Raw genomic sequence first — 14,483 nt, forward strand, 5'->3', positions numbered from 1 at the left:
CAGAAAATCGAAATCGCTGAGACCCCGCTATTTGATAAGTACTTTTCTTTTCAATTCACGGAAGAAGAGGACCGCGAGTTCATTTACTTCCTCATTGGTCGATGTCTAACAGTTTTGGATGACAAGTTTGACTTCATGCTAATGATTCATGGACAGGGAGGATCAGGTAAAAGTCTTTTGGCCAATCTCATAAAATTTGCATTTGGTCAAGATCAGATTGGACTTCTAAGTAACTCAATGCAAGAAAAATTTGGCCTGAGTGATTTCGCCACGAAGCAAATCGTTTGCTGCGACGACATGCCTCATAACATCACTAAGACGCTTCCACGATCAGATTTCTTATCAATGATGACTCGCGGTTCGATTTCGTGCCCCGTCAAAGGGAAAGGCTCAATTGAAGTGCTAGATTGGAATATTCCAACTCTAATCAACTCGAATCATATGCCGAACTACAAAGACGAAGCTGGCGAAATCGTTCGTCGTCTGATGATTGTTAAATTTGGCAAGCAAGTCCCTGATGACGAAGTAGATGTGGAACTTGAGCAGAAAATCAAAGATCAAGAGTTCGCAACGTTCTTGCATCGATGCCGCTCAAAGTATATCGAATTCAAAGACAAATACGCAAGCAAGAAGGTGACAGCATTTGCTCCACAGTCATTCATTGATAGAAGCAATGAGTTTCGTGAGACTGCTAACAACAGCTACGGATTTGCTATGGGAAACGTAGCATATGAAGAAGGGGCAGAAATATCAAGATCTGAAATGCGGAGACACTTGCTCGTATGGATGGAAGAGAAGTTCGGATTGGATAAACTACCTAAGGAACAGTTAAAGCCGCAAGAGATCGAGCGCGCTCATAGTAAAATCAGATATGTCGAAATGAAAATCTGCACGCATTGTGGAAATAAACATACGAAGGATTGCTGTAAGGACTACGAATGCAATGCCAGAAGCACCAAGCGATACTTCATTAATGCTAAAATATTGTCAAGACTCATCATTGAGTAAGACGGGTACTCTTGATCGATACCGGTATCATTTTGGAGCCATGCTGAAGTATCGATAGTCGTCCCGAAAGACGAAGACACACTTCAGTCCCTTAAGTCCGAATTGTTACAGTACTATCGATCGATACCGATACTTTTTTGGAGCCTACTTGAAACCGGTTTTCGAACCGAGATTTCAACCTCAGTTGAGGTTATTTTTGCCATCATTCCAAATAAAACCCTGAAAGTGAGGTGACAGATGATTTCTTCAGTCACAAAACAAAAGGAAAGATGGTGAAGCTTTTCTGTGCGTTGGCTGGAGCGGCAGGAAGCGCGTTCTCTGTGCGGGTTGATGAGAGCGACACGGTTGATGACTTACGGAACATGATCCGAGACCACCCACAGTTTGGCCACCCCAACAGCAAGCTTCAGCTGTTCTTGGCCAAGAAAGGCGGCGCGTGGCTGAATAGTGATGGCGCTGCGGCTGTGACGCTCGATGAACATGGAAACCCTCAAGGCTTCGATAAGATGGATCCATCGTTATGGATCAAGAACGACCGATACTTTGGAGAGAAGTTTCAGCCGAACGAAGGGCAAATCCACGTGCTGGTTGTGGTTCCGACTGAAGCGGCGGTGGTGCCAGCGTTATCGCAGCAGTCGTTCTTGTGGAAGGAGCCAAAGTCGTTGGTCGCAACGACTGGTGCGAATTGGGATTTCCAGAATTCATTGGATCTCGGCAACCTAGCATCCGCCATAGGCTGTCATTATGAAGCGTGGAGAGATGGGAAGACGGACAAGCGAACTCATCCGCTATTCGTGTGCTTAGATGGCCCCGGAACTGGAAAGTCGAGATTGCTTGACGAATTTCCGAAAATCTTGCAGCAGCAAATCTTTCACGATGAGACGCAAGGAGATCCAGCGATGAAGCAGCTTTTGCGGAATGCCTACAATTTCAAGATTACCTTTGAAAATGGAACAACCAAGCCAGGTAATTTCATTGATCCGGGCCAGGCAATTGGAACTCGAATGCTGTACCAACTGCAGGATTCGTTCGTCTGGGACGAATTTATGTTGGATCATGCGAATCATGTTGTCCCTGCACAAGTATTGTCAAAATTGTCAGCAATCACTGGAACGGATCCGAGCCAAATGTGCGTGATTCTCTGTGTCGATAGCTTGCAAAAGCTTCCGCATGAACCAGGAAGCAAGCGTTCCGAGTTTTATACGGCGTTTGCGTCGCTGTGTGACCTCGTCAATGCCTCCAAGTGCTGGCTGATTGTGATCTGCGCGGCGACTATTTCCCAGCCAGTGGATGAATTTCTGGCCGCTTCGCCACAATGGAGAGAGATGCTGCAGACGACATCATTGGAGCGCCCGAAGATCGATGGAAGAGACGTATTTGATGCATTCAACAATGGCAATGAAGCTTTGACGCAGCTATTGGTGGATGACATGGGCGGGCATGGCAGAGCATTGGAAGAATTGTTTAAGGTGATGCTGCAAAGCCAGGGGCAAGCTTTTGAATTCATTCCGGTGATGCACAAAGTGCTGGCTGCAATTCGACAAGCGTACCCTGCGATTGTTGCCCAGATGCAGAGTATGAAGCAAGCATTTCTTGCGGTGATTTCTCGTCGGAGGGTCGATGGAAATTCGCTTTTCGGAAATCTAACGCTTGATCAAGTTATCTCGTGCGGGTTGATCCGACTCGATGGAACCCAACTCCAATGCCCGTTCATTCTCTATATGCTGCTGGAAACGCATGATATTCCATGGAGCAAACATGCTACTTACGCACCGGCAGAACGGTTGGAAGACTTAAAACCTTGGCAACTTTGGGAGCATTTTAACTGCAAGTTCCGAGTGTTGAAATCGCAAGCTTTCGCCCAGGAGGAGCCTGTGCTGTGGACGGATATACATCATGGGGCACGGTTTGGCGATGGATGCAATCGACGCGTTATTGAGCGGCAATTGACGTATGCGCTAGCTGACAAGCGGATGCCAACGAAGACCAAAGGATTTAAGGAAGAAAGGTGTTCTTGCGGTAATGATCAAGGGAAGTGCTTTCTGTATCAGCCTGCAGACGGGTCTGCGTCCGAAGATGCATTTCTGTGTCTGGAAGATGCGACGAAGGGCTTCTTTCACGAGGTTCATCAGTGTAAATGCGTCGAAGGGAATCTATCACTGGACGTTTTCGAGCAAGAGCGGTTGAAGGCTGCTGGTCCCGACGACCTATTCATCTTATATTGCACGAGCCTAGTGACGGCTGACCTATGTTTGCTGCCGAACTCCGCGTTTGTTGATGCCACCTGCTGGGAAGCGTACTACGGTCCATTTGCTGCTCGTGCATTCTTCATCAAGTCTGTTCCGTTACCGTGCATCAACACGAGCTCCGAGGTCCAACTGGAGTTCGTGGAGGGTGTAGGCCCGGCCCTACCGTGCCCGAATCGCGAAGAAGCGTCCATTTACGAGCTTGGAAGATGCTTTTGTGAAGACCAAGATTCCAGTCAAGGTTCTTAGACGATTCAAATTCAACACGGATTCGCGTTAGCCTCATCTTGGCCATGGGGTGATACTTCCTTTCAAGAGAAAACATATCTCGTTCTCCGTTCTACGCATGAATCGATCGCACAAAGGTGGTGGTTGATTCACCGCCTACACCGCCATTGAACCATTTTTCGCTTAGCACGTCTTTGCCGTCAGCATAATCGTATTGGACTTCTTAGTAACTCAATGCAAGAAAAATTTGGCCTGCGTGATTGTGTCACGAAGCAGACCATTTTGCTGCGATGAGATGCCTCATAACATCGCTAAGTCGCTTCTTCGATCATATTTCTTATCAATGCTGACTCGCGGTTCAATTTCGTGCCCCGTCAAAGGGAAAGGCTCCATTGAAGTGCTAGATTGGAATATTCCAACTCGCCTCAACTCGAATCATATGCCGAACTACACAGACGAAGCTGGCGAAATCGCTCGTCGTCTGATGATTGTTAAATTTGGCAAGCAAGTTCCCGATGACGAAGTCGATGTGGAACTTGAGCAGAAAGTATAAGATCAAGAGTTCGCTACGTTCTTGCATCGATGCCGCTCAAAGTATATCGAGCTCAAAGAAAAATACGCAAGCAAGAAGGTGACGGCATTTGTCCCACAGTCATTTATTGATAGAAGCAATGAATTTCACGAGACTGCTATAATAATAACAGCTACGGATTCGCTATGGGAAACGTAGCATATGAAGAAGTGGCGGAAATATCGAGATCTGAAATGCGGAGACACTTGCTTGTTTGGATGCGAAAGAAGTTCGGATTGGATAAATACCTAAGGAACATCATAGTAAAATCAAATATGTCGAGATGAAAATCTGCACACACTACATACGAAGGATTGCTGATAGGACTACGCATGCAATTCCAGAAGCACCAAGCGATACTTCATTAATGCCAAAATAATATCTCCAACAGATTTTTGACAGACTCATAATTCAGAATTACAGGTACTCTTGATCGAAAGGAAGTATCACCCCATGGCCGAGATGGGGCACACGCGAATCCGTGTTGAAATCGAATCGTCTAAGAACCTTGACAGGAATATTGGTCTTCACAAAAGCATCTTCCAAGCTCGTAAATGGACGCTTCTTCGCGATTCGGGCACGGTAGGCCGGGCCTACACCCTCCACGAACTCCAGCTGAACCTCGGAGCTCGTGTTGATGCACGGTAAAACGGAACACACTTGATGAAGTGTGCACGAGTAGCAAATGGGCCGTAGTACGCTTCCCAGCAGGTGGCATCAACAAACGCGGAGTTCGGCAGCAAACATAGGTCAACCGTCACTAGGCTCGTGCAATATAAGATGAATAGGTCGTCGGGACCAGCAGCCTTCAACCGCTCTTGCTCGAAAACGTCCAGTGATAGATTCCCTTCGACGCATTTACACTGATGAACCTCGTGAAAGAAGCCCTTCGTCGCATCTTCCAGACACAGAAATGCATCTCCGGATGGAGACCCGTCTGCAGGCTGATACAGAAAGCACTTCCCTTGATCATTACCGCAAGAGCACCTTTCTTTCTTAAATCCTTTGGTCTTCGTTGGCATCCGCTTGTCAGCAAGCGCATACGTCAATTGCCGCTCAATATCGCGTCGATTGCATCCATCGCCAACCCGTGCCCCATGAATCATGATGGGCCATGATGTATATCCGTCTCGATTGATTTGAACAACGATACCGCCTGCAGTTCTCACACGGGATTCGTTTAGCGTTGTGTAGTTCTATGTAAAATTTGTGTCAGTTTGATGTACCAGTTGTCGGACTCAACCTCACCTCGTTCAGGATATTTCGTGAGTGCGCCTGGCGTAGAAGGGATGGCGGCGCGGAAATGGTTCCTGCTCGTGGACGAGAACGGCAAGGATCTCACATCGACGACTTCTGTTGATGTGGATGTTGAAGATGTGGATACGTTCCGAAAGGCAGTGAAGAAAGAGTGTCCGAGCGCTCTCGCGAACGTCGATGCTGTCGACCTCACAGTCTTTGCGAACCGTGCGGAGTACGATGCGAAGCGAAACGTGCTGCTGCCCCAGTCGTGGTCCCCAGTGACGGCGTATGGGAATAATGAAGAGAATGCGCTCAGTGTGCAAGTGACGAAGCACGCAGAAAGCGATTCACGTTATTTTATCCAGCCAAACGTTCAAGAACAAGTCGAAAAGGCAGTATTTGTGATCGTGGAAGAAGACGGAGAACGCAACGGTGTTGGAATGGGTGTGTTTTCACTTGACTCTAGCGGTGACATGCGACCATAACCTAACGGAGCAACAAACTGTGGGAAGCATGGTGTCTGTGGCGTTGAAGGAAGGTATTGAAGTTGTTGAAGTTGTTGCTCGCAGTTCTCAGCTGGACTTTGCGATTCTGCAGTCGTCCAAACCCAGATCATTCTTCATTCCTCCATGGAATGGAAGAACAGATGAACCAAGAGGACGCTATGATCTTGTGTTGGCATCGTATCGATTTGGTATTGACGAATACCAAGATGTTCAAGAATCAACTGGGATTTGCTCCGGTAGCCGGCATCTCCATCAGTGCTCACAGAAGACACATCATGTATTCGTGCCCAACGTACGCTGGAGATTCTGGTGCTGCACTTCTTCTCAAGGATGGATTTCTTGTCGGTATCCATCTGGATACGATCAATGCACTCCGCGAAGAGATGGACCGCAAGAAAACCATCAAGGATCGCTTAAATGATGTGGGGGAGTCTCTGGACAACATTGCGAGAAGCCGACTAGCGCAAGGCTGCTCTTTTGGTCTTTTGGCTCATGAGTTCAAGGACGTAGTGAGCGAGTAGTGCGAATTGACGAGTTCATAAATTGATGGCACATCTCAGTCACATAAAACGGTGTCTCAACGAATGTTACATCCTCGGTGGCCAAAATCGGAGGGTGCAGTCCGCAAGAGATTGTTGGACGTCTGATTAACGCATTGCCCGGACCAATGGAGAGTACAAATCCACCGACAGAGTTGCAGGAAACCCTACCGGGAGCGCCATCCGTGGCGGAATACCAAGGATTCGACCTCCGTCCAACTGGATCACCGTGCTTGAAGCGGCGATTGGAAGTGGAGCCAGCTGCACGAGTGGATGGACGCGAGCATCATACAACTTGCATTCGGCATTCGCAAAGTCGGGTTCGAACGACACACATAGCACATATTCGACTTCTGGCATCGTGGCCCATATCGCAATCGCCTTGTGGTCGAGCTCTCCAGGTGCCATGCCCCATAGCTGAGAAACTCCAATCTCAACCTTAATCGTCCGAAAGTCTGCAAATATTGGAACGTTTGGAGGAAGCACCGAGCCGGGTGTTTCTTCGCGTGGTCCATAACTGAGATCTGAGCACCTTTGTTGCCCTTGAGAATTCTTGGCGGCCAAGTGGCCTTTGAGCCATCGCTTGACATGCCGCTCACGAAATTGATCGTTTAGCTCTGCAATGTTATTTTCGTGTGGAGCGTCGGCAAACTCGATGATGTGAATCTCTTCCGTGTCAGGAAACCATTCAAGATAATTGAGTCGAACGATTGGATCCTCGCTGTCTGCAAACGCGTTCCACTCGTCTTCCGTTGCGTGGCACACACGCACTGTACCGGTCGGCGGTGGAGGATGTGCCACTGCAGCTTCCAGAGCAGCGCTGATGCGATCGATGCTGGAGAGCAGAGGAGTCATTGACGCCGGTGTGACTGCGTCTGTCGCAGCGACAGCTTGATTGGGCGCACGGTTGTTCCGCGTAGCTACTGCAGGTGACGAGTATGAGTCCCGTCCCCAAGAATGATGTTCGTCTTGTCCGCTCGTCGTCCGCTCAACATCCGCCCAACCATCCTATATAAGAGCAACGAGAGTACCCCTAGACACCCTTAGAAGTACTACATGGTACATCATCGAACTACATGGTATTAATACAGGACTGTAATACATGGTATATCATCGCTGTCTCTGAGGGTGAGTAGGGGTACTCTCGATTCCTTTTTAGGGGTATGAAGAGCGGACGATGAAACATAGACGATACGCTCCGCCTCAATTGGTTATTTCATGAGAAGTTCATTCTCGAAGTTGCCGTTTGAGATTGAAGGATGGCGCGGAAATGGTTCCAGCTCGTAGGCGAAGATGGGAACGCGGTAACGTCGACTGATGCTGTTGTCGTGGATATCGAAGATGTGGATATGTTGCGGCATGCGGTGAAGGAGCAGCTCAGAGACAGTCACCTCGCAGGGATTGCTGCGTCCGATCTCACAGTCTTTGCGAACCGGGCGGAGTACGATGCGAAGCGAAGCGTGGTGCTGCCCCAGTCGGGGTCCCCGGTGACGGCGTATGGGAATAATGGAGAGAATGCGCTCATTGTGCAAGTGCCGAAGCGCGCAGAAAGCGATTCACGCTATTTTATCCAGCCAAACGTTCAAGAACAAGTCGAAAAGGCAGTATTTGTGATCGTGGAAGAAGACGGAGAACGCAACGGTGTTGGAATGGGTGTGTTTTTCAGCTCGACTCTAGCGGTGACATGCGACCATAACCTAACGGAGCAACACACTGTGGGAAGCATGGTGTCTGTGGCGTTGAAGGAAGGTATTGAAGTTGTTGAAGTTGTTGCTCGCAGTTCTCAGCTGGACTTTGCGATTCTGCAGTCGTCCAAAACCAGGGGATCATTCTTCATTCCTCCATGGAATGGAAGAACAGATGAACTAAGAGGACGCTATGATCTTGTGTTGGCATCGTATCGATTTGGTATTGACGAATACCAAGACGTGTTTAAGAATCAACTGGGATTTGCTCCGGTAGCCGGCATCTCCATCAGTGCTTACAGAAGACACATCATGTATTCGTGCCCAACGTACGCTGGAGATTCTGGTGCTGCACTTCTTCTCAAGGATGGATTTCTTGTCGGTATCCATCTGGATACGATCAATGCACTCCGCGAAGAGATGGACCGCAAGAAAACCATCAAGGATCGCTTGAATGATGTGGGGGAGTCTCTGGACAACATTGCGAGAAGCGGACTAGCGCAAGGCTGCTCTTTTGGTCTTTTGGCTCATGAGTTCAACGACGTAGTGAGCGAGTAGTGCGAATTGACGAGTTCATAAATTAATGGCACATCTCAGTCACGAAAAAACGGTGTCACAACGAATGTTACATCCTCGGTGGCCAAAGTCGGAGGGTGCAGTCCGCAAGAGATTGCTGGACGTCTGATTAACGCATTGCCCAGACCAATGGTGAGTACAAATCCACCGACAGAGTTGCAGGAAACCCTACCGGGAGCGCCATCCGTGGCGGAATACCAAGGATTCGACGTCCGTCCAACTGGATCACCGTGCTTGGAGCGACGATTGGAAGTCCCGAAGAAAGCAAGAATGATGTTCGTCTTGTCCCAGAATGGGCATCGAGAATGTTCGTCTTGTCCGCATGTCGTCCGCTCAACATCATCTCATGTAAGAGCAACGGGAGTACCCCTAGACACCCTTGGAAGTACTACATGGTACAGGCTGTACTACATGGTACAACTACATGGTACATCATCGCTGTCTCTGAGGGTACTCTCGATTACTTTTAAGGGGTATGAAGAGCGGACGATGAAACATAGACGATACGCACCGTCCTCTAAAACCTCAGTTGAGGCTATTTCATGACAGTTCATTCTGGAAGTTGCCTGTAAGATTGAAGGATGGCGCGGAAATGGTTCCAGCTCGTAGGCGAAGATGGGAACGCGGTAACGTCGACTGATGCTGTTGTCGTGGATATCGAAGATGTGGATATGTTGCGGCATGCGGTGAAGGAGCAGCTCAGAGACAGTCACCTCGCAAGGATTGCTGCGTCCGATCTCACAGTCTTTGCGAACCGGGCGGAGTACGATGCGAAGCGAAGCGTGGTGCTGCCCCATTCGTGGTCCCCAGTGACGGCGTATGGGAATAATGGAGAGAATGCGCTCATTGTGCAAGTGCCGAAGCACGCAGAAAGCGATTCACGTTATTTTATCCAGCCAAACGCTCAAGAACAAGTCGAAAAGGCAGTATTTGTGATCGTGGAAGAAGACGGAGAACGCAACGATGTTGGAATGGGTGTGTTTTTCAGCTCGACTCTAGCGGTCACATGCGACCATAACCTAACGGAGCAACACACTGTGGGAAGCATGGTGTCTGTGGCGTTGAAGGAAGGTATTGAAGTTGTTGAAGTTGGTGCTCGCAGTTCTCAGCTGGACTTTGCGATTCTGCAGTCGTCCAAAACCAGGGGATCATTCTTCATTCCTCCATGGAATGGAAGACCAGATGAACTAAGAGGACGCTATGATCTTGTGTTGGCATCGTATCGATTCGGTATTGACGAATACCAAGACGTGTTTAAGAATCAACTGGGATTTGCTCCGGTAGCCGGCATCTCCATCAGTGCTTACAGAAGACACATCATGTATTCGTGCCCAACGTACGCTGGAGATTCTGGTGCTGCACTTCTTCTCAAGGATGGATTTCTTGTCGGTATCCATCTGGAAACGATCAATGCACTCCGCGAAGAGATGGACCGCAAGAAAACCATCAAGGATCGCTTGAATGATGTGGGGGAGTCTCTGGACAACATTGCGAGAAGCGGACTAGCGCAAGGCTGCTCTTTTGGTCTTTTGGCTCATGAGTTCAACGACGTAGTGAGCGAGTAGTGCGAATTGACGAGTTCATAAATTAATGGCACATCTCAGTCACGAAAAAACGGTGTCACAACGAATGTTACATCCTCGGTGGCCAAAGTCGGAGGGTGCAGTCCGCAAGAGATTGCTGGACGTCTGATTAACGCATTGCCCAGACCAATGGTGAGTACAAATCCACCGACAGAGTTGCAGGAAACCCTACCGGGAGCGCCATCCGTGGCGGAATACCAAGGATTCGACGTCCGTCCAACTGGATCACCGTGCTTGGAGCGACGATTGGAAGTCCCGAAGAAAGCAAGAATGATGTTCGTCTTGTCCCAGAATGGGCATCGAGAATGTTCGTCTTGTCCGCATGTCGTCCGCTCAACATCCGCCCAACCATCTCATGTAAGAGCAACGGGAGTACCCCTAGACACCCTTGGAAGTACTACATGGTACAGGCTGTACTACATGGTACAACTACATGGTACATCATCGCTGTCTCTGAGGGTACTCTCGATTACTTTTAAGGGGTATGAAGAGCGGACGATGAAACATAGACGATACGCACCGTCCTCTAAAACCTCAGTTGAGGCTATTTCATGACAGTTCATTCTGGAAGTTGCCTGTAAGATTGAAGGATGGCGCGGAAATGGTTCCAGCTCGTAGGCGAAGATGGGAACGCGGTAACGTCGACTGATGCTGTTGTCGTGGATATCGAAGATGTGGATATGTTGCGGCATGCGGTGAAGGAGCAGCTCAGAGACAGTCACCTCGCAGGGATTGCTGCGTCCGATCTCACAGTCTTTGCGAACCGGGCGGAGTACGATGCGAAGCGAAGCGTGGTGCTGCCCCATTCGTGGTCCCCAGTGACGGCGTATGGGAATAATGGAGAGAATGCGCTCATTGTGCAAGTGCCGAAGCACGCAGAAAGCGATTCACGTTATTTTATCCAGCCAAACGCTCAAGAACAAGTCGAAAAGGCAGTATTTGTGATCGTGGAAGAAGACGGAGAACGCAACGATGTTGGAATGGGTGTGTTTTTCAGCTCGACTCTAGCGGTCACATGCGACCATAACCTAACGGAGCAACACACTGTGGGAAGCATGGTGTCTGTGGCGTTGAAGGAAGGTATTGAAGTTGTTGAAGTTGGTGCTCGCAGTTCTCAGCTGGACTTTGCGATTCTGCAGTCGTCCAAAACCAGGGGATCATTCTTCATTCCTCCATGGAATGGAAGACCAGATGAACTAAGAGGACGCTATGATCTTGTGTTGGCATCGTATCGATTCGGTATTGACGAATACCAAGACGTGTTTAAGAATCAACTGGGATTTGCTCCGGTAGCCGGCATCTCCATCAGTGCTTACAGAAGACACATCATGTATTCGTGCCCAACGTACGCTGGAGATTCTGGTGCTGCACTTCTTCTCAAGGATGGATTTCTTGTCGGTATCCATCTGGATACGGTCAATGCACTCCGCGAAGAGATGGACCGCAAGAAAACCATCAAGGATCGCTTGAATGATGTGGGGGAGTCTCTGGACAACATTGCGAGAAGCGGACTAGCGCAAGGCTGCTCTTTTGGTCTTTTGGCTCATGAGTTCAACGACGTAGTGAGCGAGTAGTGCGAATTGACGAGTTCATAAATTAATGGCACATCTCAGTCACGAAAAAACGGTGTCACAACGAATGTTACATCCTCGGTGGCCAAAGTCGGAGGGTGCAGTCCGCAAGAGATTGCTGGACGTCTGATTAACGCATTGCCCAGACCAATGGTGAGTACAAATCCACCGACAGAGTTGCAGGAAACCCTACCGGGAGCGCCATCCGTGGCGGAATACCAAGGATTCGACGTCCGTCCAACTGGATCACCGTGCTTGGAGCGACGATTGGAAGTCCCGAAGAAAGCAAGAATGATGTTCGTCTTGTCCCAGAATGGGCATCGAGAATGTTCGTCTTGTCCGCATGTCGTCCGCTCAACATCCGCCCAACCATCTCATGTAAGAGCAACGGGAGTACCCCTAGACACCCTTGGAAGTACTACATGGTACAGGCTGTACTACATGGTACAACTACATGGTACATCATCGCTGTCTCTGAGGGTACTCTCGATTACTTTTAAGGGGTATGAAGAGCCCTCTAAAACCTCAGTTGAGGCTATTTCATGACAGTTCATTCTGGAAGTTGCCTGTAAGATTGAAGGATGGCGCGGAAATGGTTCCAGCTCGTAGGCGAAGATGGGAACGCGGTAACGTCGACTGATGCTGTTGTCGTGGATATCGAAGATGTGGATATGTTGCGGCATGCGGTGAAGGAGCAGCTCAGAGACAGTCACCTCGCAGGGATTGCTGCGTCCGATCTCACAGTCTTTGCGAACCGGGCGGAGTACGATGCGAAGCGAAGCGTGGTGCTGCCCCATTCGTGGTCCCCAGTGACGGCGTATGGGAATAATGGAGAGAATGCGCTCATTGTGCAAGTGCCGAAGCACGCAGAAAGCGATTCACGTTATTTTATCCAGCCAAACGCTCAAGAACAAGTCGAAAAGGCAGTATTTGTGATCGTGGAAGAAGACGGAGAACGCAACGATGTTGGAATGGGTGTGTTTTTCAGCTCGACTCTAGCGGTCACATGCGACCATAACCTAACGGAGCAACACACTGTGGGAAGCATGGTGTCTGTGGCGTTGAAGGAAGGTATTGAAGTTGTTGAAGTTGTTGCTCGCAGTTCTCAGCTGGACTTTGCGATTCTGCAGTCGTCCAAAACCAGGGGATCATTCTTCATTCCTCCATGGAATGGAAGACCAGATGAACTAAGAGGACGCTATGATCTTGTGTTGACATCGTATCGATTCGGTATTGACGAATACCAAGACGTGTTTAAGAATCAACTGGGATTTGCTCCGGTAGCCGGCATCTCCATCAGTGCTTACAGAAGACACATCATGTATTCGTGCCCAACGTACGCTGGAGATTCTGGTGCTGCACTTCTTCTCAAGGATGGATTTCTTGTCGGTATCCATCTGGAAACGATCAATGCACTCCGCGAAGAGATGGACCGCAAGAAAACCATCAAGGATCGCTTGAATGATGTGGGGGAGTCTCTGGACAACATTGCGAGAAGCGGACTAGCGCAAGGCTGCTCTTTTGGTCTTTTGGCTCATGAGTTCAAGGACGTAGTGAGCGAGCAGTGCGAATTGACGAGTTCATAAATTAATGGCACATCTCAGTCACGAAAAAACGGTGTCCCAACGAATGTTACATCCTCGGTGGCCAAAACCGGAGGGTGCGTCAAACTAAATGATACTTACGAACCATTTAGAGTTATCAAGATAATCGGGCTAAGAGTTGACATTTATTGTAAACTTACATCGAAAAAACTGTAAGACTACCCTTTTCCAATTGCTTTTAACCGGAGCTTTTAAATAACACTTTAATTTTTTTAAAATTGAAAAAATATTGAGCTCACAACACTCCTAAATGTATCGTCATTTCGAGGGCCCATAATGAAACTTGCCAATTCCCTTGGTGTCAAAGTAGATCAAATTGATTTCAAACGGCATTTGAATAGACACAAGGACTACTGTAGTCTAAACATGGGAGCGCCTCAGATCGGCGAGACACATTGGCTAGCAGTCTCAAACAAACATAAAGCTTACTTTGATCCCCTCGGCTTGCCAATACCACGTGTGATACCAAAGGTTATTCCTATCGCGAAGTTAATATTCAGGACCCTCGATTTGGACATCGTGGGCAGTATTGCGTCCTGTGGCTGTACTATCTACAGCACAATAAAGTAAATGGATTCTATAAGCTCTTTACAGTCCAGTAATCATTTTGCTGGGGTTATATAGAGATCCATCTCACAAGCTTGGATTACAAGATCATTGATGAATTGTCGTATACCTCCTCTTCCTTCAAGGGTCGGGTAGTCCGCGGCTGTTCAGGGAGTACGGTCTTGTTCGGTGGCTGCAGGAACGGTAGATAGGAACACTAGAGAGTTGAAAATAGAAGTTTGTTGATTGGCTTGGCTTCCTCTTGAGTAGAAGGAGGGAAATATAAGACTGAGAGCTAACCGGAAGAGAGGCCTAACGCCTTCTCGACCTTACATACACTACACTACATATTAGAAAAAGGAAGGATTCACTTCGTTTGTTGTCGGCCTTCGTAGGACAACGGAGAGCTTCTGGGAAGGGGCTTGATGTCGCGAGGTGCTTTTGGTCCCACGACGCCAAGACTCCGGCGTTCTGGGGCCCCTTATAGGGCCACCCTAACGGGCTCGGTCCGGGGCACGTGCGTGGTTGAGTTCAACGGGAACCACCCTGACGGGACGGCGGAGTGAGGAGTGATTCCAGGG

At 48.8% G+C, this 14,483-nt stretch overlaps 8 protein-coding genes across 8 annotated transcripts; 7 read left to right on the plus strand and 1 right to left on the minus strand.

Annotated features, from left to right (window-relative positions):
- Nucleotides 1-1,277: 1,277 nt before the first annotated feature.
- On the plus strand, nucleotides 1,278-3,503 carry PITG_04749 (Crinkler (CRN) family protein; the record flags this gene model as incomplete). Its single annotated transcript, XM_002905429.1, has 1 exon — nucleotides 1,278-3,503. The coding sequence occupies one exon, from the start codon at nucleotides 1,278-1,280 to the stop codon at nucleotides 3,501-3,503; it is 2,226 nt and encodes a 741-aa protein (XP_002905475.1).
- Nucleotides 3,504-3,825: 322 nt separating this feature from the next.
- Nucleotides 3,826-5,001, plus strand: PITG_04750 (uncharacterized protein; the record flags this gene model as incomplete). Its single annotated transcript, XM_002905430.1, has 3 exons — nucleotides 3,826-4,029; nucleotides 4,477-4,697; nucleotides 4,959-5,001. The coding sequence occupies 3 exons, from the start codon at nucleotides 3,826-3,828 to the stop codon at nucleotides 4,999-5,001; spliced, it is 468 nt and encodes a 155-aa protein (XP_002905476.1).
- Nucleotides 5,002-5,273: 272 nt separating this feature from the next.
- Nucleotides 5,274-5,829, plus strand: PITG_04751 (CRN domain-containing protein-containing protein; the record flags this gene model as incomplete). The annotated part of the gene is made up of 1 exon (XM_002905431.1): nucleotides 5,274-5,829. One exon carries the CDS (start codon nucleotides 5,274-5,276, stop codon nucleotides 5,775-5,777), a length of 504 nt encoding a protein of 167 aa, XP_002905477.1.
- Nucleotides 5,830-6,445: 616 nt separating this feature from the next.
- On the minus strand, nucleotides 6,446-7,192 carry PITG_04752 (uncharacterized protein; the record flags this gene model as incomplete). The annotated part of the gene is made up of 1 exon (XM_002905432.1): nucleotides 6,446-7,192. One exon carries the CDS (start codon nucleotides 7,190-7,192, stop codon nucleotides 6,446-6,448), a length of 747 nt encoding a protein of 248 aa, XP_002905478.1.
- Nucleotides 7,193-7,596: 404 nt separating this feature from the next.
- Nucleotides 7,597-8,580, plus strand: PITG_04753 (uncharacterized protein; the record flags this gene model as incomplete). Its single annotated transcript, XM_002905433.1, has 1 exon — nucleotides 7,597-8,580. The coding sequence occupies one exon, from the start codon at nucleotides 7,597-7,599 to the stop codon at nucleotides 8,578-8,580; it is 984 nt and encodes a 327-aa protein (XP_002905479.1).
- A 599-nt stretch (nucleotides 8,581-9,179) lies between these two features.
- On the plus strand, nucleotides 9,180-10,163 carry PITG_04754 (uncharacterized protein; the record flags this gene model as incomplete). Its single annotated transcript, XM_002905434.1, has 1 exon — nucleotides 9,180-10,163. The coding sequence occupies one exon, from the start codon at nucleotides 9,180-9,182 to the stop codon at nucleotides 10,161-10,163; it is 984 nt and encodes a 327-aa protein (XP_002905480.1).
- Nucleotides 10,164-10,481: 318 nt separating this feature from the next.
- PITG_04755 (uncharacterized protein) lies at nucleotides 10,482-11,805 on the plus strand (the record flags this gene model as incomplete). The annotated part of the gene is made up of 1 exon (XM_002905435.1): nucleotides 10,482-11,805. One exon carries the CDS (start codon nucleotides 10,772-10,774, stop codon nucleotides 11,753-11,755), a length of 984 nt encoding a protein of 327 aa, XP_002905481.1.
- A 426-nt stretch (nucleotides 11,806-12,231) lies between these two features.
- Nucleotides 12,232-13,338, plus strand: PITG_04756 (uncharacterized protein; the record flags this gene model as incomplete). Its single annotated transcript, XM_002905436.1, has 1 exon — nucleotides 12,232-13,338. The coding sequence occupies one exon, from the start codon at nucleotides 12,334-12,336 to the stop codon at nucleotides 13,336-13,338; it is 1,005 nt and encodes a 334-aa protein (XP_002905482.1).
- Nucleotides 13,339-14,483: the final 1,145 nt, after the last annotated feature.

This window comes from Phytophthora infestans, genomic scaffold, assembly GCF_000142945.1.
Source record: "Phytophthora infestans T30-4 supercont1.6 genomic scaffold, whole genome shotgun sequence".
Lineage (NCBI taxonomy): Eukaryota > Oomycota > Peronosporomycetes > Peronosporales > Peronosporaceae > Phytophthora > Phytophthora infestans.